The sequence below is a fragment of the Topomyia yanbarensis genome, chromosome 3, assembly GCF_030247195.1.
Source record: "Topomyia yanbarensis strain Yona2022 chromosome 3, ASM3024719v1, whole genome shotgun sequence".
Taxonomy (NCBI): domain Eukaryota; kingdom Metazoa; phylum Arthropoda; class Insecta; order Diptera; family Culicidae; genus Topomyia; species Topomyia yanbarensis.
The window spans coordinates 160,461,313-160,488,047 of record NC_080672.1 but is presented as its reverse complement, the minus strand read 5'-3'; the positions used below and the strand labels follow the sequence as shown (position 1 = coordinate 160,488,047).

General features: G+C 35.3%; 1 protein-coding gene across 1 annotated transcript; it reads left to right on the top strand.

The window, feature by feature from the left end:
- The first annotated feature begins 585 nt into the window (after window positions 1-585).
- On the top strand, window positions 586-7,980 carry LOC131688964 (protein snakeskin). The gene is made up of 4 exons (XM_058973632.1): window positions 586-668; window positions 771-886; window positions 7,253-7,579; window positions 7,754-7,980. Exons 2-4 carry the CDS (start codon window positions 836-838, stop codon window positions 7,859-7,861), a joined length of 486 nt encoding a protein of 161 aa, XP_058829615.1. The 5' UTR covers window positions 586-668; window positions 771-835; the 3' UTR covers window positions 7,862-7,980.
- The last annotated feature ends 18,755 nt before the right edge of the window (window positions 7,981-26,735 follow it).

The following is a 26,735-nucleotide window of genomic DNA, read 5'->3' as shown; positions in this document are numbered from 1 at the left end:
GATGACTTTTCGGCTTGTAACAAAATAACACACCACATAATCATCTGTTCCATATAATATCCTCATACACATAAGGTGTGGAGCCTATGTTCGTCCTATTTCTATTATCTCCCTATGCATTTGAATCCGTTAGTAAGAACAGCGTCAGCCATCTTTGTTCAACGCATTGGCGGCGGTGCGATAATTGGAGCATTCGGTTCGAGTTTTTGTTGCGCTCAAACAGAAATATTTCATCATTCTCAGGACATTTTTGTTATTATATTGGTTCTTGGGAACAAAGCAAGGATACTGATGGGCACTTCATCGATTGTAGACTGCGTAATTAATAGAATAGTGCGGCACTCTTCCTAATGGGGCCAAAATTAGGTCTTTACGCTACGCCGAGTAATATTTTCACCTGACGCTTTCGTTCAAACAGGGAAACATGTTTTGGTCTACAAATCGCAACGCCGGTCGTTGTGACTACATTCCACGGTTAACGAGTACTACGGCGGAACTTATCTTATCTCATCGAGTTCGCATACTATATCGACCCAACACAGCGCATGATAGTATAGAGAGATAAGAAACCATTTCCACTGTTCAGAAACCTGCCGAAGCGATCCGAACTCTCTTAGAAGTGATTGCAGCGCCTATCAGAGTACTGGCTTTTTACTCTCTCCAAGAAGGTATATCAAAGACAAATTAAATAATCGAAAATGGCAGGAAATCCGCTTGTTACAAACAAAAGTAAATTATTAATGCAGTTATTTTGTTTCTCTTTTTCATAGGAAAAAAGAAATTTTCACGAGCTTGAAATTGAAGTCAGCGAAAAGCATCCGATAACTTGGACAAAATGGTGTCGGCCGAAACGATTGGATCGATATTTATCAAAGTCTTTAAGCTGGTAAGATTACATTAAATTGAATTATTTTTCTACAAACTTGGGACGAACATGTTCGACGATGCCAACGTATTACAAATGTGGTGTACCTCTAACAAATAGTTGTTATACTGCAAGAATCGTGTCAATCGCCATTTCAGCATGATTGAGCTAAGAAGGACACCATCTACAGATGATTGGAAAGCTAATATTCAATAGAGATGAACATACTGCAGTTAAGTTCTACGGAAATTGCGCTGTGAGTGGTAGCTCAGAAAGTGAATTTTCTGAAACCAACGTGCTGCATATTGACAATCATAGAAAAGGTACCCCCAAATAACTCCAAAAGTGGTTGTGGCATCAATAGTGAAGAACGATATTTCGAAAGCTATGGTTCAAAGCATTCTGTACAAATCAAATAAATCGATGAGTAGACTGCACTTGTTCCAGGAATATGAAGTGGAAAAGTTTCGTCATCACCAAAAGCCAATACAGGCACTATCAAATGAAGGAGGAGATAAGAGGAGTTGTTATCTACTTGCTTTGCTAACTTTTAGCCACACCCAGATAAAGAGTTGGCACTGTACAGGTGTAAATGCTTCGATTGTGGTGGGTATGACTTGTGCAATGTTGATTTATGTTGGACTGGTTACTCATTCGAAATTGCCATGTAGCATATTATATAGATAAGCATTAGTGATTTAAAAGGCCTGCTGCCAACTTTAAACGAATTTCAGCATCAGTAACATTGTTGAATCATATCTGAAACATTTTCGCGTTCATCCTTCATAGTGTTAAAAAACTTCTGCAAGCCGTACAATGCCAAAAACTACATGTTCCACGCTCAGGATTGTGAAACAAAGAGCATACTCCCTAAAAGCGGCATCAACCCGCATTAGTGTCCTATTTAAAAAGATGCCCCCGAGTTATTCGAGAAGGATTCTTGATCAATCGTATCTATAGCTAATACACATCCTGAACTTGTTTCACAATAGTGTCTACAACGGATAACATTAAGGACCTGTTCATTTATATTGTAGGCTAGTTTTTCCACAGCTTATTTAAGCTACATTCAACTACTGTTCCAGAATTTCACATTTCGGCATGGCGACACGCCTGTGCACAGGTACAAGATAGGTTAAAGAGCCTATTTTCGTACTATTATGGGCAGGCACTATTTGATTAATTACGCGACCTACAATCGATGGAATGCGTTTAAGTCTCCATAAGAATCTTTAGTTCGTTTCTAAGGATCAATATGTTTACAAAATGGCTTGAGAAGGGAGAAATATTTCTGTTTGAGTGCAACGAAAACTCGAATCAAATGCCCTAATTATAGCATTACTATTTGAGCCAATACGTTGAACAAAGATGGCACACGCTACTCTAACCAACGGCTTTAAATGAGTAGGGTGATTAACCCTCAAAAGGCAAGGGGTCTCAGAGGCCCGGTTAGTTACAGTTCTCTAGTTTCAATAGACTTGTAATTTGAAATACAAATGATCGATGGTTTTCGGGCTTTCGATTACTGATATAACTACAAGAAAGAGGCATTTGATTTCATTGGGTCTTATAGGTGATTCTTCTTGAAGTTAAAATTTTAGTTTGCCTTTTTGAGGATTAAAGAAAAGGGCAAAAAAAATGGGATCATTACTCATTGGCATAGAGAGAAACACTAGCTTTACATTTTGTCAATGCTTAAACCTTATTAACTATATCCTCTACCACTTGAAATCCAAATTATATGTGAAAATATCCGCTGAGCAACATTGATAACAATCGGAAGGTGCCTCTTTTTAGAAGCACGCGCAAAGAGTTTGAATTTTGTGGCCTCAATTACTACGATGCACGAAAGAAAAGCAAACATATGATATGACCATCATAACGCATGCTGATGTTCAACGTTTCTTTATGCGGCCTGATATCAGATGCCATTTCGCGCCAAAAATAAAACTTTTCAATATTCACTTTCCATAAAAAATATACAATGATATACGAATTCAAACTACCAGTATATGCTGAAATAACTATTACAACTTGGGTCCGTGTATACCAAAGTAGAAATAGATGGGCAAGAAACTACTTGATTTGGAAGTGATCGCATAATTGATACTTAGATCGTTCAACTCCAGAATTTGGGCAGATTGTGGTTTAAAAATGCATTAGGATAAATCAGGTTTACCCAACCTTTTGCTTCCGAGAGGCTCATTCAATATTTTTGTTTCTCTCTCCCTGCGACTCGGAAACATAATCTAGAAAAAATGGAATGGAATCCTACTATACTGCTGTATTTTTCTGTATTTTTTCAATGGAGTTCCGATAAATATTTTTGGTTGAAAGTGTTTCTTAGACCGACTGAACGAAAAATCAAAACTGCAAAAGTTATATGAATGAAAACATTTTTTTTAAGAAGCACACTTTTTTTGTAAATTTACTATTAAAATGATAAGTACAAGACACAGAGCTTCGACTTTTTTTAAAATATGATTTTCTTAAAATTTGTATTGTAAACTACCTCCATTTTCATTAATTTAGAACCATATTTTAAGAGTGTTTGAGTCCAACATATGAAACAATTAAAAAGTCCTGTAAACTACAAAATTTTAACGTGAGAATAAAACTACATTTTTTATATCGTTTACCGAGTAAGTAATTTAAACATATTACCAACGGTAAATACATGAAAATACAAACTTTTAATATAAACACGATCTCCTTTATTAGATAATTTTTAAAAAATATCTTCATAGCCATTATTGCAAAATTATACTTATACGCAATCATGGCCTTAAAGGTAGATGAGAAAGAATTATCATTTGTTTGCCCTAATCAGTGATATTGTAGTTCTAAAAAAACTTCACGTTGACGAAAAACTACTGATAATTTTTCAACGATGAAAGCTGGATATGTGGTAGGGGAATTATGGTTAAAACCAACACCTTAAGCTTAACAATTTTTCTAAGTTGCCACAAAACCAATAAAATTATAGTTTTTATGCAGAATTCTTGTTCATAAAATTCTTAACAAGACTTAATTTTTTCAGCGCTTCAAAAAATTAATTTCATTAAGAATTATTGGTTGTAAAACTTGGGAAACAAAGTGACTTTTTGTAGGCACTGCGGGTAAAACCGACACCCCATAGGGGTAAGATCGACACTCCCTTTAATTTATTTTCTCTCCACTTTATTAAAATCTTTATCTTTATTAAAATGAGATATATGCGTGATTAATAAAGTGTGAGTATGTATGATGCAAATATGTGCTTTTTATTGCTTCATCATGTAGTGAGGGGAAGAAAGTTCGAAAGCGTAATAAGAGTATTTTATGCTATAGGATTATTTATTGATATGAGTATTTCCAAATAATCCTTGCGCACATCATTGCAACCTCCAGTGTCATTTTATTACGTAAGAGAAGTTTTGCAAGCGTTCTACGTTCTGCTAATTGGATTCATTCACTTATAAGTGACACACACACACTTCTTACTAAAACTATCTTTTTCAGATTTGATTTTTCGGACTCTGATCATCAACGATCTATTGGGGTATACATAAGATCATTGTCTCATTGTGATAAAGTTCGTCTATGACAAACCAAGAGAACACTAGAAATTCGGTTTGATGAGCTTTTTGCAGAAATAGCAAAAGCTTCGATAGAATCAAATAAGCAAAAATTCCAATTTTTGATTTTTAAAGAGACTTACAAGAAATAAACACAATAAAAGTATTTCTGTGTATTTCTGCTAATACTAGAGTGTTCTAATAGGCTAATTGAAGTGTCACAAAGATCCCCAGTATTTTGAAATGAATCGCATCTATACACAACCATCTTAACAGCGTGTCGGTTTTACCCTAACCACAGGGTGTCGGTTTTACCCCAACAGCGCACATTTTTTTATAAAAGCAATTAAAAATATTGAATTTCTCAAACTCGTTTTCAATACACCTAGTTGATCATAGGACAGGCCGATAATATTAGGAACTGAAAAATGTGGTGATTTGAAAAGCTTTTGTTCGGTTAAAACCTAAAAATCTACCAACGAAATTTAACATCCAGACGAGTATGAACGCTGCTGTCGTATGTTTTCTTTATTTTTATGACATTCGGCGTACTAACGTAAATCCAATTTTTCTTCAAATGCTCTAAATAAACGTACTAATAATAATGTATCATGAAATGAATAAAATTTTGATTTCTTGGAAATGTTGTGGGGTGTCGGTTTTACCCACAATTCCCCTACCATTAAGCAAATTATTCGCCCTAAAACGATCTTGATGTTGTCTGACGATGACTTCAGTTTTAAATCAATACTGCAAAAGCAATATTAATAAAACCGTAAGAACTAAAAGACACCCTAAACCTAAATGTAAAATGAAAATTATAACAGATGGAGCTAAGCTTTTCTAAAATTTGAACAACTTCACTGAAGGGAGCTTGGCACTATCTAGAATGATTAGAAATTTTGATTTTGGTAAAATTAGATCCAGCCTACTTGTTGCATAGTTTTGTCTAGCTGAACAAAACCTCAATATTTTATTTTCGATTTTGTAAAATCGAACATTTATTCATTTATGCTAGGGGATGGTGAAATAGATGATAAATTCTAAACAAAACTGTATGCAAACAACTGCTATTTAAATAAATATGTATATTTTAGTCCATATTCCTATTAAGGTCCAACAGGTTTCATTTGAAAGGTTATTCATTGGGCTTACACTTTCAGTTCGATTTAGTTTAGACAAGCCGTTCTTCTCTCTCAGACATGCACACAAAATAATGAATCGGAGACGTTTGGTAACAATCATTTTTCTTCATTTTTTGAAGAGGTATTTTCAGATATAGTGCACTTGATATTAGTAAATATTGAATTTTTGAATCTTGAGATTAAAATGACACCAAATATGAATATTCAGCATCACAAATTCACCCTACGGTAAATATTTCATCAAATTCAGGCATCTTTTAAGGTTTTGTCCGAGTTTTTTTTATGGAGGGTGATCACTTTTAACCCTCCGGAAGTCGCGCTAGTGCACTGAGTGCACGCTGCTTTGAAAATCTACCGAAATCGTATTAGAGTACCAGAGGCTGCTCGTTCAGTGGGCCATTTGCGCGACTTCCGGAGGGTTAAATAATAATATAATTTTTTTATGAAGCTAATGTAAAACGCTGAAATATTATGCAACGATTTCCAATATTTAAATACTAATTGAAACCTGTTGGTTTCATTAAAATCAATACGTTTTAAAGCAAAGAATTAAATTTGTCCCCGTATAGAGCTGGGTGTTTTTTCGTTATTTATCCCAATAGATTGACATTGGAAAGAGAAACGGTACCATACAATTAATTAATTCTTATGGGAAAAGGATACGGATCATAGATTACTACAAAATGGTGACGCAATAAAATACTACTTACTACCATCATTATTTTAGTTAAACTCGAAACACTTCTTTAGAATTAACAAAAGCATATTGCGATTTAGCAATCTTGTACGTTTATGAAAAGTGTTTTAAGACCAACATAGGGTAAACCAAAGGGTTTGAAAAATTTCTTATGTTTTGTTCATATATAGACAAGAACATATAATTAAGTGACACAAAGAGGTGCGATATGAGATAATTAGCAGCGATGAAGAAATTGGCCTAACTGTTGCATTAAGCGTTCGAAAAAATGAACTATATTATTTCGAAAAACTACATACTACGACACTTTCAAAAGCTTTCGAAGTAGACTAAAATGTAAAACTTACTTCACTACTTAAATCTTTGCTATTATTTTTCTTTGCTTTCATCGGAATAAAGGGAAAATAATTCATTTTTGCCAAAACATTACCAAGCCAATTAAATATGTTACGAGTCTTTAAATTATGACTAAGAATTTGCAATTTTGCTGTTTACTTTACCCTACACGTATGGAGAAGCTATGAAATGTTAGTGACGTAACTGTTTTAGTGCGAACTCCAACGAGTTCTAAGCTCAAGAGGGTGATTGCGTTTGGTGCAAATAGGCACGTATCTCGCATCATTAACCGTTACCAAATAGGCCGCTCATCTTGACATATCAGCTCTGTTTGCATGTCACAGGCTTGTTATATCCGAGGAACACCACCAGGTGTGCTATATGCAGTGATAAACAGTGGCTGATTAAACTGCGAACACGGCATCGTCGTTGGGTGTGCTTTATCTAAAAACTCGAACGATGAGATACGGAACAAAGCTTCTCTAGAGCAATGATACGAGTTTGAAGTCGCGTGAATTCATTGCTCTCTTCGCTATCTGAGATTACGATTCCTAAGGTCAACTAGGCTGATATCGACGATCATTTGATTTCCCTGTGATTACTCCGCCATCGGAATGATTCTAAAATATTTTTCATCTCTGTTCTATGACAGGTACTCAACATAGTGATCCTCATCCTGTACCGTACCGGTTATGGTGGTGACTTTCTCGGCGTAGGTGGCACTTGGAACTTGAATGAAGAGAAAAGTCCAGACGCGGAAATTGTGGCCTCCGGAGTATTTGTCGGGTACTTCATCTACACCTCGGTTCAGTTAATTACGTTCGCCTTCGGAACGACGAAGCTGAAGCGCGAGCTGTCGGATACGATAATGAACGTGGTCGGTACCTTCATGTGGGTTGCAGTCGGTGGTACCGCTCTTCACTACTGGCATGGTTACCTGGCGGAGTACGATTTTCGACACATCTCTTCGGAGCGAACGGTATGATATGCACCACTTGCTCACATTCCATTCATACAATAATTATGACTACTGAAAGTCGTTACCATTTTTAATTAGGAATTATGGATTCTTAAACTTCACCATCCACCCTCGCGATCATTTTGTCAATTAAACTTTGTCCATTTCTTTACATCTACATTTGTCTGTCTGTAGGCCGGTCTTGCTCTAGGTTCACTGTGCGTCGTATCCGGTGCCCTTTACCTGGCCGATTCGGTGCTGGCGTTCATTCACTACGCGAAACACGAGAACAGCAAATACTAATTGAAGGATGAAATGGGTGACTTCTTCAACTTTATTTTCCGCTAGATTTTAAGCCTGAATTATTGCCGTCTATTATGATTTTGCCCAGAAATATTATAACCCGTAGCGCGTAGGTAGATGTACAAACGAGAGGAAAAACTGTCATAATTCATATGTATTGAGTAAGATAAGCAGCGAAACTTTCTGGATATTTTGCCGGACAGCAGAACATTTTACATTTTTTTAGGTAACTATGTATTGTTTAAAAATATGATTATTTATGAAACGAGTTTAAAGCTACATTCTAATTACAAGATTATGACAAATGACATTGAAACCCAACTTTCTTCATGCAATAGAAACTAATGTTAGGTGAGTGCTCTTCCGGATATCTATATCTTGTAGTGTAACGTTCACACACCTCACAGCCAACTCCAAACGTCGAAACTATCTATCAAAAATAATTTTAAATAAATAGTTTTTTAAGTTTCATATTAAAAATAATTAAAAGTATCCGAAATCCTTATCTCTAGCTTATATTGTTGGAATAATTCAGTAGCCATTAATATTCATATGTACCCTATGTCAAAATATAAAGTGAACCCCAATCTCCAAACCATACCATCCCCCAAACTCTCACGCCATATTCAGCTATTGAAGATAAAGAAAATCAATTTTCGCCAAAAATGACCCAGATTGGGATTTTATTGTTGATTTTCGGAATGATTCTATAAACTTTGTTTATATGAGAAAGTAGGGTTCGTCGCGGTTGCGGTAATTACCGCAACCGCGCGGTATTTACCGCACCCGCACCGCAAAATCTGCGGTGCGGTGAGACACTTTTTCCCGCAGATGCGGTGCGGGAAAGAGCTTTTACCGCGCGGTTTTACCGCAACCGCACCGCAAAAAAAAAATAATTTATGAAGTGATAATTTTGATTATTTTAAATTGATAATCAGACTGCTATTACGAAAGAAAATCTAGCTGTGTCCAAAATATTTTGACGCTATTTTTTATGACATATTTTGGACTAGTTATTTTATACTTCTAAGTAAACCTTCACAAACCAACCATTTCAAATACATAAAATTCAAGATCCAAATAGAGACAAAATTATTTGATCATTTAAAAACAATAAATTTGTACTCTTAAATCTAATTTAAAAGTGCATCACCTCTCCCGATTTCTGTTGGAAATCGTGGAATTATGAATCGTTTTCGATATCAATTTTTCAACTGTGAATTTTGACTATTTTAAAGGAATTAGAAATGAACTAATTATGCTGGGACTTAAACACAATCCAAAGAATATAATTATCTTCATCAAACCAAACGAATTTGGAGTAATTGGCAGTAAAGGATACATAAAATAAGGAGGGGTCCAAATTCGGATGATTATTCTATCATTCTTTCATCGACATAGTATTTCTATCTTCTTTGATTGCTGTGTAAATTCAATGTGAATTTTTCTGCTGTCAATTTTATTGGATTCCCGTTCACTTCAATTGAAGTTTTTGCCATTGCCTCTTTGGGAAAATATTACAGGAAAATACATTAAATGCTAGAACTTTCGAACTAGCCTTTAGAAAATTACACTTCATACATTTTAAAATGGAGCAATCTTAGTTTTTGAATGAGAACACATCTGTTTCTTGAAGAATGTGGAAGTTAGAGTTTTAAGATATTTTGTCCGTAAAACCCCTTATTTTCAAAAATCATTTCTGCTGTATGCTACAAATCATACATTTTTTGCAGTTTTTCTAATGTTCAATAATTCTGTACCCGTTGAGACCGGACTCCAGATTAGATGTTATGTATAGTATCTTTTTCGTCAAATATGGCGTCGTTCTTATTGATGAAATACAATATGTTTTTATTTCACTTTATTGGAATATATGCGCTATCATATAAAAGTACTGGTAATTCGACTTTAAATTTTTTTTGGTGAAATTCCTTTAAGAATGAAAGGTGGTTTTTACTACGTAAATGCGAAAATCATCCATTTCATTTTCATATGTCAAAAACCATGAAAATATGAAAATTTAAAGAAAAAAATATGCAACTTCATTTCTGATTACATTTTCATTCCACTTTTTTCAATTAACTGAAGGGTTGCTAAAATAAAAGTTTTCTTATTACTGCAGTAGAACGTTTTTGAATGTATAATGTTTATCTTAAAATGTACGGAATTTTATTAATAGCAAATGCAAAAGTTGATTTTTTCATAAATATTACATTCTGAGGAGTCTCTTAAAGTTAAATTTCGTGTGAATAAGAATAACATTTTATTACACATGGTTACACAAATGAACAATTTTTCAACACTATTTTTAAAAATATAAAAAAATTACCGCATTTACCGCATTACCGCGCGGTGCGGTGCGGTAAATAGAGTGCGGTTGCGGTAAGCGGTGCGGTTTTATTATTTTTTTGCGGTTGCGGTGCGGACAATCCATTTACCGCCCACATCCGCACCGCGACGAACCCTATGAGAAAGGCAATCATTTCAGGATGTTTTGAAAATCGGTTTTTTGATGTATTCATGCAATCAACCATCTATAAATATATTCGTTGATAGAAAATCAGATAATGAAATTTTATAAAAAGGGAGCCCTAAATTAAGCAGTTAGTTACAGCAAGATAATTCAAAATAGCGTCCCCAGAAACACTCCGATAACTCAAACACTGAGAGAATATATTTGTAAATCTGGTACGAATAGGTTTCGTACGGACATCTTTCGTAGGACATGCAATTTTTTTCGTAAAAACCACGACACGACATTCGTTGGCTGATTACGAATCGATTCCATTGGTCAAATGAAATGTTTGACGAAATATGTATTTATTTCAAGTCGTCAATCAGATGTAGACCGGTTTCTTACAATAATTATTAAACTAACTTAACACTAGTTGAAATTTTGGTTTACTTTAAACTGCTGCTTAAGTTTTGTTTTCGACATAGTGAAGTCAATGCTTTCGCAATATTTGTTGTAAATATTCATCATTTGGTTTAAAGGGCCAAACTTGGCGTAATTAGTGCAATGGCGAATTGTACAAAAGATGCTGCGGTTACGTAGTTGTCGAGAAGGAGCATACAAATTTAGTTTCGATAAAAGTTCGATTGAATCAATACGATGTGATACAATGTCGTTTACAAATAATACCATAGAAAATTCACGACGATCTTTCAAGGTTTGAATGTCAATTAGCATGCACCGTGCTTCATAAGATGGCAAATGTAGTCCAGTCCAACCTAGTTTACGAAGAGCGAACATCAAAAACTGCTTTTGTACTGATTCTATCCGGTTTGCATGCGTTGCTGAAAAAGGCGACCAAACTATGCTACAATATTCTAGTGTTGAACGCACATAGGCTACATATAATGTTTTTATTGTGTAGGGATCTTGGAAATTATAGCTAAAGCGTTTAATAAAACCTAGTGTGCTGTTTGCTTTGTTAATTATTGTGTTATAATGATCTATGAATGTTATTTTGGAATCTATAATAACTCCTAGATCTCTTATTCTGTCACACTTTTCTACTTGTTGGTTTCCCAATAAGGCTCTATTGTTCTGTATATTATTCTTTCTACTCAATGTTATGGAATTACATTTTTTTACATTCAGTTTCAGAAGGCTTTTATTACACCATGTATAAAATATATTTACTTCGTTTTGAAATGTCTGAAAGTCATTCTGAAGTTCATTTCTTATTTCTAGAAATAGTTTCATATCATCAGCATATATAAGAACTTTTACATTTTTTAGAATGAAGGAAATGTCGTTAACAAATAAAATAAAGAATAGCGGGCCCAAATGAGATCCTTGAGGGACTCCTGATGTAACTTGAATTGGGATTGATTTTATCCCTTTAAATCTAACAGCTTGTTCACGATTTGTAAGATATGATTGTACCCATGTAAGAAGTCCTGGCTCAAACCCTATTTTTTCTAATTTAAAAAGTAGCATGGGTATGTCGATGCGATCAAATGCTTTGCTAAAATCTGTATAAAGAGCTTCAACGTGGTTTCCGTTATCCATTGCTGTTAATGTGTAGTTAATGAATTCGAGTAGATTTGTACTTGTAGAACGCCCTTTGAAAAAACCATGTTGCACATGGGTAATTCTGTTCTTGATTTGGTGGAATAAATTTTCATTAACAATCGCCTCGAAAATCTTGGGAATGCACGAGATGATAGCTATTCCACGATAGTTACGCACATCGGATTTTTTACCATTTTTAAAAATTGGAACTAGGAAAGAGCTTTTCCATGTTTTAGGAAAACAACCTGATTCTAGAGACATGTTAAAAAGCCAAAATAAAGGAGCGGTTAGTTCTATTGACAAAGTTTTTAAGAACACCGGTGGAACGCCATCAGGTCCAGGGCTTTTAGAGCTATCCAAGTTTTTTAAGGCATCCATGATTGTATGTACTTTTATCTGTTTAATGTTAATATCTCTTGAAAGTTCTGGGAGGAATGAAAAGTATTCACGCTCTCGATCCTTCTCTGAAAATGTAGTGTAAACTTCCTGGAAGAATGTTGCAAAAAGATTGCAGATTTCCTCTGAGTTATCGCCTACCTTTCCATCAAGATGCATTTCTGTTGGGAAATAATCCGATTTTATTTTAGTTTTTACGTAATTAAAGAAGTTTTTTGGGCAAGTTTTTATATTGCGTTCTGTTCTTGCATTGTACTCTTCAAACGCGATATCAATGGCAAGGTTCAATTGATCGCATAGATTTAAATAGTTTGTTAAGTTATCTTCGCTGTTGTATTTTTTGTAGATTTTGTGTGCTTTCTGCTTACGATTTTTTAAATTTTTGATTTCTCTATTAAACCAGATGGGATGTTTTGAGTTATAGTGACGCCTTCTTCTTTTCAAAAGTATATCTTCGTGAATGACTTCAAATAATATTTTGTAGAAGATGTCTACGGCAGCTTCAACATTTTCTTCATTTCTTAAAATCATTTGCCAGTTTATTGCATTAATTTTTTGCCTCAAGCTTTCATAGTTAGCGGACTCGTAATCAAATACCTCCTCAAATTCACTATCACCAGGTCTGTCGTTAACATGCAAGAATATAGAAAACTCAATGGCTGTATGATAAGCTTCATTCTTCCATAAGGGAGTAAGTGATTCCGTTACACAGAAGTCTTCGTCTATATTCGTCATTAATAAATCTAAATAGCAATGTCGCTGATTTCTTATGTGATTTATTTGATTAAGTCCTAAACTGGCAGATTTATCGCAAATGAACTGCAAAGTTTCATTTTCCCCTACAACAGGAAGTAGGATGCTCTCATTATCAGCATCTGGTATGAAATCAATACCGCGTTGATTGAAATCGCCATATATGTGAACTTTTACGTGCGGGGAAAGACTATTAATAATGCATTCAGCAGCATGATAAAACTTTTCGTATGTTGTTTTTCGAGCAAAATTTGGAGGAAAATACACCGAAGCGAAAACGTGAGTTTCGTCTTTAACATGTACTTTCACCCACACATGCTCGAATTCTTTTGATTTTATAGTTTTGATAACTTCTGCATTTAGTTTTGCTGAAATCGCAAACAAAGCTCCCCCTCCTGACTTCTTACCAGATACATGACAATCACGGTCATCCCTAAAGACATTGTAATTGCTCCCGAAAACTTCTTCACTTCTCACTGTTTCGTCCCAACTAGTCTCAGTTGCTAAAATTACGGAATAATGACAACCTAATATTTTGTTTTGAATCACATTCATCTTAGTTGCACTTTTCATGCGATTAAAGTTTTGGCAATAGACCAAGATTTCTGTTCTTGACTGAGATTCTCTTGGAGAAGTGTTAGTTGAATGGGAATTAATTAGACCTAGCTCTACCTCTTCTAAATCTTGAATCGCAATATGATTTGTCAATTCATTATTATCTTGCTCTAATGAGCGCGTCGATTGCGGCAAAAACACTGACAGGCGCCAATTCCGGAGGGGTACATAGGTGTGGCAGCAGCTGTTCGATGTGAGGTGCTAGATTGGTCGATAGGGCACGGGTTTAAAACATCGCCTCTCTGGAATGCAATGGTAGGTCTGAACGAAGTTGAAGGTGGCCTCGAAAAACGTTTCTTTGCCTCAGCCAGTAGCTCTCTATCCAACGGAAGATTGTCGATGTCGCGGCGTTTGTTATCATGGTACGCAAATCTGCTGTGGTTGTAATCACATCCGTTATTTTTGTCGAAAATTGTGTGGTGCTTGTAATCGTGATTCTTGCGACGCTTGGTATTATTATTACTGTTACGGGTGGTGTCAAGTGCATTAGCGGGCCTCTGTTTATTCCGTTTCTTCTTTATTCTTGCTTTCTCCGCCACTTTTTGTTGATTGAGACGCCGCAATTTACGTGCGTCGTATTCGGACCAATCAGCCTTCCATACCTTAGAGTTGCCAAGGAAACGCCAGCCTGAGTTACTGGCTGCCTCGACGGACATCTCAGCCTCTAAACTAGGGGAGGAATCTGTTGTGGGTGAAGCAACAGTCTTTTGTTCCAGTGAGTTTACTGCGCTAGAAATTTGCTTTAACTCATCGATAATATCATCCGTGAAAGTTGGGTTTACATAACTCATATTCTGTGCCGAACAGTTGTTAGCCATGTCAGTTATCACGCTGCTGACCTTTTCAATTTCTGAACAAATTTGTTTCAACTCGCGTGTCATATCGGTGGTCAGTTCATTGACATAGGCTGCGATGTTGTTTTTCGTAGCTTTCATCGATATGTCGAATAATGATGTTAAGTGATTTTTTGTGGCAACGACATCAGTTTTGCCAGTTTTGTTGGAAGCAGCCAGCTCATTCCACAACTCCGAGGTTTTGGCTATGTGTGCAACCGCGTTATTATGATTAGCTGCAGTTGTTTTAATTTCGCCTTTCAACTCGTTTAAGAGCATTTCGATACATTCAAATCCATCTCGGACATTGAAGTTGCTAAATGTGGATGTGAGTTTGTGATTCGACTCCATAACTAGCTTGTTGAGGTTGATGGCTTCTTGTTGTTGTCTGTACAGTTTATCGAAATTTAACTCCATCACGAGACGCTTCTGGCACTCGTAGCATATTGGCAGCATGTATGTTAGTATTCTTTGCTCATGATTCCTCTGAGCACCAACGCATGCAGCGTGAAATTTTTTCCCGCATGATCCATGGCAGTACCACACATGTTTGTCGTCACTCACTGTACAATTATTAATCGCGCACGGCATGTTTTACTTACGCAGCAATGATAAATGAAAACAATACAAATTAAAACACGCACGGTTAAACTTTAAACGGCGCAAATGGAAACGCGACCGAACTGTAACGACGACTTAAATGCAATGCAAATATAAGAGAATCTATTTAATATTTAATAATAACACCTTCGGTAATATGAACGATTTTTTTTTCTGAAGAATTTCAAAATATTTATGCAAAAAACCTGAAAGAATTTATTCGTAAATCACACGAATTATTCGTATGTATTCAGACGAAGTTTTTATTTAAATTAGTTGCTCATGTAATCAACTTTCTTGTAAATCTATCTAATCTAATCTATATCATAATTTGTGACGAAATACACGAAAAATCAACAATATAACAATTTTTCTATGTTTATTTCATCACATTATTAGTATAATTTGCGATCCAAAATAAAAATAATAATTACTTTAAAAGAGCAATTGTATTCTCGACATAAGCCTAAAATCTTCGTCATGATCCTAAGACACCTGGCGAAATTCGTGTCTTTTTTCCATGGTTCTCTGGAAATTGCATGTGTTTGAGATAAACTTTAACCCATTATAACACAGGCTTTTCTATAGTGAGCCAAATTAAGTGATATCTTTACTTCCGTCAAAAAATGTATCAAATATTATGGATACATAAAATTACCGCTGAATTCGGATTTGAAAATGAAAATAGCCCATGTTTAAAATTTTGTGCGCTCAAAGAAAAACAACAAATTTTACATATTTGTTGCGATTTTGTGATAGACAACACTTCTTTTACACCTCTTTTAATGGAATTATTAGCACTAATTCCAACAATAAAGTTCAACGAAATATGTAGCTAACTTTTCAACCGACGTTTGTCCTAACTATAAAAGGCTCAAAAATAATAAATGAAATAACAAAAATCGACACCTGCCTTATCTAACAAAAAATGCAAAGCGTAATGTTCCGATTAAATAGTGTAATAATAAAGCAGATGTCGAAATTATACAGCAAATACGTATTAAATAATGAATAGTTTTACGAATGAAATTTCATACGGTAGGATATAATGGATTGACGGTCTAAGGCATATAAGATGTAAGTCGCCCGTAAAGCATAGTTAAAATGGGATTTAGTAAATCTAAATCAATTTTATGTTGCTCTTAAGGGGGTTTAGGAAGCTTCCTAATTCATTTTTGAAAACGAAAATTAGTTTCGCGAATACAGAAAAGCAAAAGGTATTAAGGTTTTTTGCTTATTGCAAAACAACCTTTATCTTTAAAAAATAATTTTAGTTGCATGCGAAAATCTAATTGAATTTGACAATGCAAAGAAAAAATGAAATGCTATACCATGAATTGACGTTCGTATGTCAAACCATCAGTAAATTGAATAAATTATAGAAAATCAAATTCACAAAAAAGGAAATTTCTAATGCAAAAATATGAAAATAGTTGTCAAATTTATAAAATGTGTACAATGAATAATATAAACCAAATAAATAAAATAAATAAATCAAAATAGTTCAGCTCATTAAATGAAAAAATAGTCCATTTTTAAAAAGTAGTAAATTGAATCAAACTCACAAATTGGATGAAATATATAAAACGAATGACTGAACATGAAATGAATCAAATGAATCAAATGAATTAAAAATATCAAGTGAATCAAATGAATCAAATGAATGAAATGAAGCAAATGAAGCAAATGAAGCAAATGGAGCAAATGAAGCAAATACAGCAAATAAAGCAGAAGCAAATGAAGCAAATTAAACAAATGAAGCAGAAGCATATGAAGCAGAAGCAAATTAATCAAATTAATCAAATTAATTAAATTAATCAAATTAATCAAATTAATCAAATTAATCAAATTAATCAAATTAATCAAATTAATCAAATTATTCAAATTAATCACATTAATCAAATAAACCAAATTTATCAAATTAATCAAATAATCAAATTAATCAAATTAATCAAATTATTCAAATTATTCAAATTAATCAAATTAATCAAATTACTCAAATTAATCAAATTAATCAAATCAACCAAATTATTCAAATTAATCAAATAATAATATTAATAAAATTAATACACAAGGCGTTTTATCAATTTTTCGGTGCAGATGGATGACCAACCTTTTGTACGAGAATTGAAAATATTTTCATCATTCTTTTTGGTGTAGCTTTCGCTTAGTGGCAGTGTTGCCACATTCACTGATGTTCTTGAAGGTTTTGCAAAAACCTTTGGGTTTGTAAATTATTACTTTGAAGAATATTTGCTTATATTAAGACGGGAAAGGTACAGAATTAACAAGCGAATAATAAAAGCGTAATAAATAAAATAACAAGCGAATAATAAAAGCGTATTTTCTAATTCAATTTTGTTCACTATGTATTCGTCCTAATAAGGATGGTTTGCTGATAACTATTTCATATGATACGGAACGATAATCCCATAAAACGATTTGAACCTTGTCTGCACGATTCATACACACGGTATAAACCAGCAATTCGCCATCTCGCTTCTGTTCCGCCATCGTCGCATGGAAGTGCGAAAAAAATCCTTCCAGTACAAACACATGGCTCGTGTCAAATGAAAAATGTAGCAGTTATCCTACCAGCAGCAGTAGCGATAATTTAACTCGTTTTGCCAGCAAAGTAGGAATAGCCATAATAAAGGAATGTGTAGGAAGCTTGTAAGTGTCGAGATGAGACCTGTGTTAAAGAAAGTCTTGGGCAAATTTGTGAAAGTTGAATGTTTTCCCTATTTTTTGCATATTTACGGCTTTTGTAATAGTGGTCTAATAAAATACACAGATAAATTTGATAGCAATTTTTTACCGGCAATATTCTGAATCGATTGGTGTTCGAATCATGAAAATCCATCATCAATTAACAAAACGTAAGCGAAAACCTTGTTTTCTTATATTTCCAAAATTTGTTTGCACTAATACCGATTTTTCAATAGTGTACCGTTGAAATACCAATTTAAAGTTGCAATCATTTCGTAATATGTAAGTTTTTTGAATCGATTGGTATTTAAATTTCCATCAACAATTAACAGCGCTACAGTCGTTTAAAATTGTGCCATAATTTCGTGACGCGGATAGAATAATCGAGTGAAGCATTTCAAAGCTAAAACCTCATCAGTCATTAGAAGAAGAGAGCCAAGTTTTGCGCTGTCAGGAAGTAATCATGTGAAGCACTGAGAACTGACATACAAGTAAAGATTTCAACTTGTGTAAGAAATTAAACTGTCGCTTTGAAATGACAACAGCAAGTAGCAACTTGCCATTGGCCGGCGCTTCGATCGGCCAGCAATCGCTATACGGGACTTGTGTACAAACTTGGATACAATGGTGACTCACGCATGTGAACTTGTATGCGATGGTGATTTTCAACGTATTTTCATTTAAATGTTTTCACAGGTTTTTCGGGAAAGTTTGTTCTAGCTTATATCTCTGTTCTCTGTGTGTGAAGGCTTGCAATTGGTAATAACTAGTTCCACATCAAACATAGCCTTATCCGAAGCCGAATTTTATTACCAAGTGAAAATAAAATCTCTTCAATCAGCAATTAGTTGAATAACTTGAAACAATTGATTAGTTATACCTGAACATGCATTACAATATGTTTTCAAGTTTATGTTTATAGTTTGGCCACACTGCTGTTTTTTTCCTGTGTGCTGAATACAAAAAGTTAGTTTTGATTGTGGTGGTGCTTCGGGAAAACGTGGCAATAATGTGTACTATATTACTAACTAATCTATTATAACATGTCTACTAGAGTTTGGGAGCGGTCGGTTGCTTCCCGGGTTTGCGCATTGCGTTCAAAGTTTGAATGGGATTTTATATGGGGAAATCAATTATTTTGCATTTACATTAAGATCGCTATTTCACTCAATATGAAAAACCAGTTTTATAAAACTATAGTTCGAACCTTGGTTAACAACTTTGTCGAAGACGGTAACTAGCTACGAGGTTTCAAAAAATATTTATAACAATTTTAAAACTTATAGTTCAATCCAAATGCAGAAATTCATTATTTATTCCATACTAGATACTTTAAACTAAAATAAATGAGCATATAGTCATCGCACAGACTTGGTACCTTTAAATGAAATGTTCAGAATGAATTGCTGAATAACATAGATGTGACTTGGGAGTGTTCTTCGATGGGAAGTTGAGCATTTTCGACCATATCACCGCGACAACTGCTAAGGCTTTCGGAATGTTGGGCTTTTTAAAGCGGAATAAGGCGGACGATGATTTCTACGTACTAAAAGCACTTTACTGTGATCAGAAGTGTTCTGGAATATGATGTGCCCACTCAGTTATGGATCCCTAGACACCGTACTTCATATGGACAAAATAATCCACTGGAAAGATGTTGCTGCAGATTTAACGAAACTTCTTCACTGTTTGATTTTAACATTTCCAAGTATAGATATAAGTTATTAATAAGAAATATATAGTTTTAAAAGGTGTCTGTATGGTGTATACCGAAGATAAAAAAAAAAATAAAATAAAATTGAAAATGAAAAGAAGAGGGGGTGTGGCTTGTGTACTCCCCAGTCCCCTTTTTAGATAGTTTAGTATAACATAAGGAGCACATCTTTAACGCAGGTTTATACTGCCAAATTAGAAATTATTATTACTTGTTTGAGTACTACTATTTGACACTTATGTGTCCAACAAAAAATCACCTTTAACAGGCCAACGAGGGTACCCGGGTACCCACAAATTGAAATGCTCATAACTATGGCTTCATTTAACCGATTTGGACAGTTTTAGATGTCGTCCACTTTTTGATTCTGTAAAATAGAACCGGAAGAATGGATCTTGTTTTTGGTAATCCGGATTTTCCGGAGTAATGTTCCAGTATTAGGATATGATTGGTACATTTTAATAATGTCCTAGCAATATGAGTATCAAAACTCTTCAAATTCTTTCAGAAGTCTGTTTTTTATTGTTGCGGGACCCTATGGCAATTTGAAAAATGAAATTGGAATGGAATGGCTACTCACGGCCCCACGGGAACCTGCTCCGGAATGTCCGTTCTTGGGTCAAATCATCAAAGGATTCCAAAACCACGAGATACAGCCTACTGATGCAATTCTAAGAATTTTGATACCCATATTGCCAGTATTACATTGAAGTTTGCAAATAGTACCCCAGCGTTGGAACCTGCTTCCGGAAAACCGGATTCCCGGGAACCGAATAAAGTAAACCGATTCGTTTTTACCAAGTCCAAAAGTGGATGAGTTCCTGAATACAAAATACCCAAAAGTATCAAAATCGGTTGGATATTACCTAAGTCATGGGCATTTTAGTTTTGTGGGTACCCGGGTACCCACGTCGGCCTGTTACGTAATAAAAAAAATCAGGAGCCCCTCCTCACTCCCCCCCCCCTTACTTTATCAACAATATTATTAACCCAAAAGCTTGGCTTAGTGAAGTTCTAAGATGTCACAAAGCTTCAATTTCCAGTTATGGATAAAACATGGGAATTTCATTAATTGAAACTTGAAAAGGTACCCGGGTACCGCGTCGAACACACAACGGTTGAGGGTTCCACTGTTGTCTCATTTAAAATGGTGCAACGGTTTATAAGTTTTACATATGTTAATACCTATTTCTTAGCCGTTCAGATTCGGAATTAAGAAAAATGCATATCCTTAGATTCCTTGAAGTCTCGGAATTGTTTCTATTAACGTTTTCGTTTGAGAATCTAGGAACGAAACCAGTATGGTTACTTCAAACAAACGTTTTTTGATGAAATTGAGTTAGGTTCACGCAAAAATTGTAGTATGATTCATATTTGGGTCCATTAAAATATTAAGAAAGTTCAGTCGTTCACATTTACAATGAGGTTATGATGCTTTGTCCTATACAATACAATCTAAAAAAGGGACTGGGGAGTACACATTTTTTTTTCATTTTCTGACTACGTTTATGTTATTCAGCAATTCATTCTTAACATTTCATTCGAAGGTACGAAGTCTCTGAATATATTCTCATTTATTTTAGTTTGAAATGTCGATGGCGGTGCACTAGCAGTGTTGGAAAAAGTAATAAATTTCTCCATTTGGGTCGTACCAAAAGTTTTAAAATCGTTTTTTTAAAAACTCGTAGCTAGTTACCGTCTTCGACAAAGTTGTTAGCCAAGGTTTGAACTATAGTTTTATAAAGCTGGTTTTTCATATTGAGTGAAATAGAGATCTTTAGTAACGTAAATGCAAAATAATTGATTTCCCCATATAAAATCCTATTCAAACTTTGGATGCGATGCGCAAACACGGGAAGCAACCAACGCTACCAAATTTTGCACAGGCAGTTGGGACCACAAAAGGAACTCAAAAAGTGCTGTGCCCGCTAGTTTGAATCATCTTTACGTTTTCCCATACAACCGCTAGCCACTCTTATGTCCATCCTAGCGTTTTTCAAGCGCTTTCAAAGTGTATTCATCATAAATGGATTCTCCAGCTAAAATAAAGGTATGTATCAGTACAATGTTCAATATAGTTGTGGCGGAATTTTCGACTCATAACACATAATTTTGCTAAACTTCGTTGCGTTCTGTTTCGGTTCACTACGTAAATGAGGCGAATTAGCAGATATTTCAAGAAAGTGATTTAATTTTAATTGAAAATTGGATTTAGAGGATGGTTCTAAATATATATGTGCATTACAAACAAAGAATATAACTTGAGCTTATTTTTGCACACCTGTTTTAGCCAAATAGATATTGTCATTATACCCTATGCTTGGTTCGAAACCAAGAGGGGCCAAATGGAGTCACAATAGGCCCTACTGCCATACTAGGCACATCACCCTAGTTATGAGAAATCTGGAACGCTAAATTTTTTTAAGGTTCAAAAATGACTCTGTGGTCACAGATTTCTGAACAAAAAGACTCAACCAGGTTTAGGCACTGTTTTAGGGGTTTACCAACTTGTTAGATCATATCGAGGAGAAAATTTATTCTCTGTGCTCTATATGGACCAGATGTAATTTTCAGTTTCATGTCAGTGTCATATTGTTCTTAGTCCATGATTACTACTGTATATCCCTTGTCAACCAGAACCAATATTACAATGTCTTCATTTTGATTGATAACATTCCTTCACTATCGAATGCTATAAGCGAATTATCTAGTAATCCGTTTGGTTCATTAATTTACTTTGACTGTCAGTGAATTTTAGCAACCATAATAATGACTCACCTGTTGAGTTGGCTCATTGGCCTGAACAGCATCGCTACAAGATTTAGACCGTTTTAAGCTTTCACTGCGGCTGACATATCCCACACTGATACTAGACCGCTTGTTAACATTTTCGCACTTGGAACTATCATCACCATCAATCATACCACTATCACAAACATCGATTGAGTTTTCACCCGATATAGTATGCACAAGATTACCAGATAAATTCTTCACTGGGCTCGCAGGTAATAGATCCAGGCTATCCAGATTTAAGGCATCTACGTCACGTTCTACATTAGCACTCCAACGGAAGGACTTCCGATTCACTTTGCTGAGTAATTTAAGCTTTTCGTCATCGATACTATTCCGATAAAGGTTCTTATGAAGATCAAAATTATCATCTAAATCAAAACTTTTTCGTACTAATGTCTTTCGGCGTAGATCCAGGTTCGTTTTCTGACGTCTACGAATAAACGGAGGGTTTGCTGCTTCCGCGATTGGAATATATGGTTGAGCTTCTAATGCAGCAGGACGTTGATTGGAAAGATCCCACTGACTTGAGCTTAATTTCCTTTCTAAATGAGTCTCGTACTGATTGAACTGGTCGTAGTCCACGAAGCTCAGGTCGTCGTAGCTGACCATAAAATCTTCCTGTCTAAGGTTCTGCAGCGAAGTGTTCCATTTAGCTGGTAGTTTAGGTTTTTTATCTGAACGGAAACTAATTTTTCGTCGAAAGTCAAGAAAGTGATTTAATTTTAATTGAAAATTGGATTTAGAGGATGGTTCTAAATATATATGTGCATTACAAACAAAGAATATAACTTGAGCTTATTTTTGCACACCTGTTTTAGCCAAATAGATATTGTCATTATACCCTATGCTTGGTTCGAAACCAAGAGGGGCCAAATGGAGTCACAATAGGCCCTACTGCCATACTAGGCACATCACCCTAGTTATGAGAAATCTGGAACGCTAAATTTTTTTAAGGTTCAAAAATGACTCTGTGGTCACAGATTTCTGAACAAAAAGACTCAACCAGGTTTAGGCACTGTTTTAGGGGTTTACCAACTTGTTAGATCATATCGAGGAGAAAATTTATTCTCTGTGCTCTATATGGACCAGATGTAATTTTCAGTTTCATGTCAGTGTCATATTGTTCTTAGTCCATGATTACTACTGTATATCCCTTGTCAACCAGAACCAATATTACAATGTCTTCATTTTGATTGATAACATTCCTTCACTATCGAATGCTATAAGCGAATTATCTAGTAATCCGTTTGGTTCATTAATTTACTTTGACTGTCAGTGAATTTTAGCAACCATAATAATGACTCACCTGTTGAGTTGGCTCATTGGCCTGAACAGCATCGCTACAAGATTTAGACCGTTTTAAGCTTTCACTGCGGCTGACATATCCCACACTGATACTAGACCGCTTGTTAACATTTTCGCACTTGGAACTATCATCACCATCAATCATACCACTATCACAAACATCGATTGAGTTTTCACCCGATATAGTATGCACAAGATTACCAGATAAATTCTTCACTGGGCTCGCAGGTAATAGATCCAGGCTATCCAGATTTAAGGCATCTACGTCACGTTCTACATTAGCACTCCAACGGAAGGACTTCCGATTCACTTTGCTGAGTAATTTAAGCTTTTCGTCATCGATACTATTCCGATAAAGGTTCTTATGAAGATCAAAATTATCATCTAAATCAAAACTTTTTCGTACTAATGTCTTTCGGCGTAGATCCAGGTTCGTTTTCTGACGTCTACGAATAACCGGAGGGTTTGCTGCTTCCGCGATTGGAATATATGGTTGAGCTTCTAATGCAGCAGGACGTTGATTGGAAAGATCCCACTGACTTGAGCTTAATTTCCTTTCTAAATGAGTCTCGTACTGATTGAACTGGTCGTAGTCCACGAAGCTCAGGTCGTCGTAGCTGACCATAAAATCTTCCTGTCTAAGGTTCTGCAGCGAAGTGTTCCATTTAGCTGGTAGTTTAGGTTTTTTATCTGAACGGAAACTAATTTTTCGTCGAAACGAGGCCAAAATGCTATTTGAACGTTCCAATTTCGGAGGATCCATCTTCATGGATACCGTACTTTGATCAGACGGCACAATCTGCTCTTCAGTACTCTCCGCATGTTCCAGAATAGCCTCCTCGTGCAATTTTCCCAAATTGGATTCGTTCAGGCTCCTTCTGTAGTTTTTCTTTAGTTGAATTGAAGAAAGACTCAAACTGCGTGTGAACTGAAATGGTCGCTCTGAGCTCTCGTTAGTGTTGGATAAGCTCTCGCGACTTCCACTGAGTTTGTTGTAAATCTTGGATAACTTCCGTGTTAATGAAAAGCTATTCGACCGCTCAACTTTATGTGGGGGATCTGGAATCGAAACGGCCTCTGTTTTGATCCCCACTGGTTTTACGTCCAAGCATCGACCAGTATCAATCTTTGATATCACGTCTTTATATTTACCGCTTTTTGGATTGCACCTACTCGTTTTGGCCTTGGGAGAACTGGGCGAATGTTGGTCGGCAGCAAAATCTATTGGATTAGCATTCCTTCCTTTTGCCGATTTTGTGCTCTCCTTACGTTGAGCTTTGTTTTTAGAACGATTCATTGCTAATTATTTGTCACACTTAGTATCGAAGCAGTTATTAGTACCAGAGGAATTTTCGTACACCGACGCAAACGTTGAACACTGAACAAATTACCTGAAAACTTTTCTTATCATCCGAGTGCCATAAGCGAGATAGATAGGTACGCTGGAGAAACAAAGACGAAAACAACGAGTATGAAAACAACCAAACATGTCACTTGTGCGGCCGAACAGCGCACCGTATCGATCACAGTTTCTTGCGATATTTCTCTGACCGTGGTCGTGGTCGCGGTTGCAGGTTTGTCTGTTATACTGTAGCATTCTCCGGATTCGGGCTAGTGACGTCGGTGGCAGTGGAGCCCGAAGAGAGCATACGAAGGCCCTTACACATTATTCCGAATTACACTTCGTTGTGCGGCTCACTTTGCCGGCATGCCTGCGTATGTAGTTTGTTTATCATCATTAGTTTTTTATTCGCTGCTGCTGTCTGTTTGTCCAGCGAAGTGCGATATCGTACTCGGCCCATTGAGGGTGAAAAAGATAAAAACACCTTTAATGTGAATGTGATCCGGTGAATGGTTCTCGAAATAAGCACGTTTATATCATGGTACTTCGATTGGACATAAGATATGGAAGTGAATTAGGAATAGGGTGACTCGATGCTGTTTCGTGTATTCTGTTCTTCGTGTCCCAACTGAGAGTCATGGTTTGCAAACACTTTGAGAAGCCGGTGAAATAATCATTAAAAATTAACCATGAAATTCGAAATCTTTATCCTTTGATATGTGGTGAGCCAGTATCAAATGCCAAGTTAATTTATACATATGCATTATTGCGCATTCAAAAATCGATTCAAATTCTCGAATACGAAATAATGGTTGATTTTATTTCCATTGTGACCAATTTCGGTGATAAAAAGAAAGAATTTGTTATATCATCAAATTCAAATTATTTTTCAAATGAAGTCCGCATATACTTCCAAAAGATAGTATAATAAAATACATTGAAACGCTTATTTCTTTCACAGAAAAATTTATTATCAAGGTTATGTAACCCCATGACGGGTTACAAATTTTTGCCTGGATGAACAGAATCGAAAACATGTTTTATTAGATAGGGTTAGGTGGGGCAAATCCGACCTAGTAAATTGTTTTGACTGTAAAAAGCTCATTTTACATCAGATCAAGTCATTATATATACCAAATTAAAGGTTAGGCAACTTTTTTTACTTTTTAGCATTTTATTCGTACCTCGGGAAAAATTTGAGATTCACTTCAAAAAAGTACATTTTTGCTGTTTCCAAAAATGGTGGGGTAAACCCGACCGCCTATGTTTTTGATTGATTCAGTACAAATATTACTCAAACTTAATGGCTTTCAATAAGAAATGAATGAATGTAATGTTATTGAACAGTAATAAAAGATAGTGGCACGGCGGTGCAAAAACAATGTTGACCTCGGAATGTCAAAATCAGGAGCAGCAGCACGTATAGATATTCTAATACCATGATCATTACGTTTTTGGGTCTATCGTTTGTAATTACAAATCAATGTGCTGCAAAATAATAAAAATTCGTCTTAATTTGATAAATAAACAATTTCATAGCAAAAAAAATACCCCACTTACCCCATTTGCCCCACCGCGTCATTTTGCTTTACGACGAAATAAAAAAAAATCTTTAAAAAATTGAACTAAATTCTATTATGCACTTTATAGGACTTTAATCAAGGAATTTAAATCCACTACTTTTTTTTATTTTACTTTAACAATCAGAAATATCCTGTAGCCAATTATGCACAAAAATCAAATTACAAGTTGTAAAAACACACTTCTTGTCGTTTCTACATTTTGCTTATCGT

Coding starts and splice junctions, on each gene's coding strand:
- LOC131688964 (XM_058973632.1), top strand. CDS start 836: ATGGTGTCGGCCGAAACGATTGGATCGATATTTATCAAAGTCTTTAAG. Junction 887..7,252: donor TTATCAAAGTCTTTAAGCTG/GTAAGATTACAT, acceptor GTTCTATGACAG/GTACTCAACATAGTGATCCT. Junction 7,580..7,753: donor ACATCTCTTCGGAGCGAACG/GTATGATATGCA, acceptor GTCTGTCTGTAG/GCCGGTCTTGCTCTAGGTTC.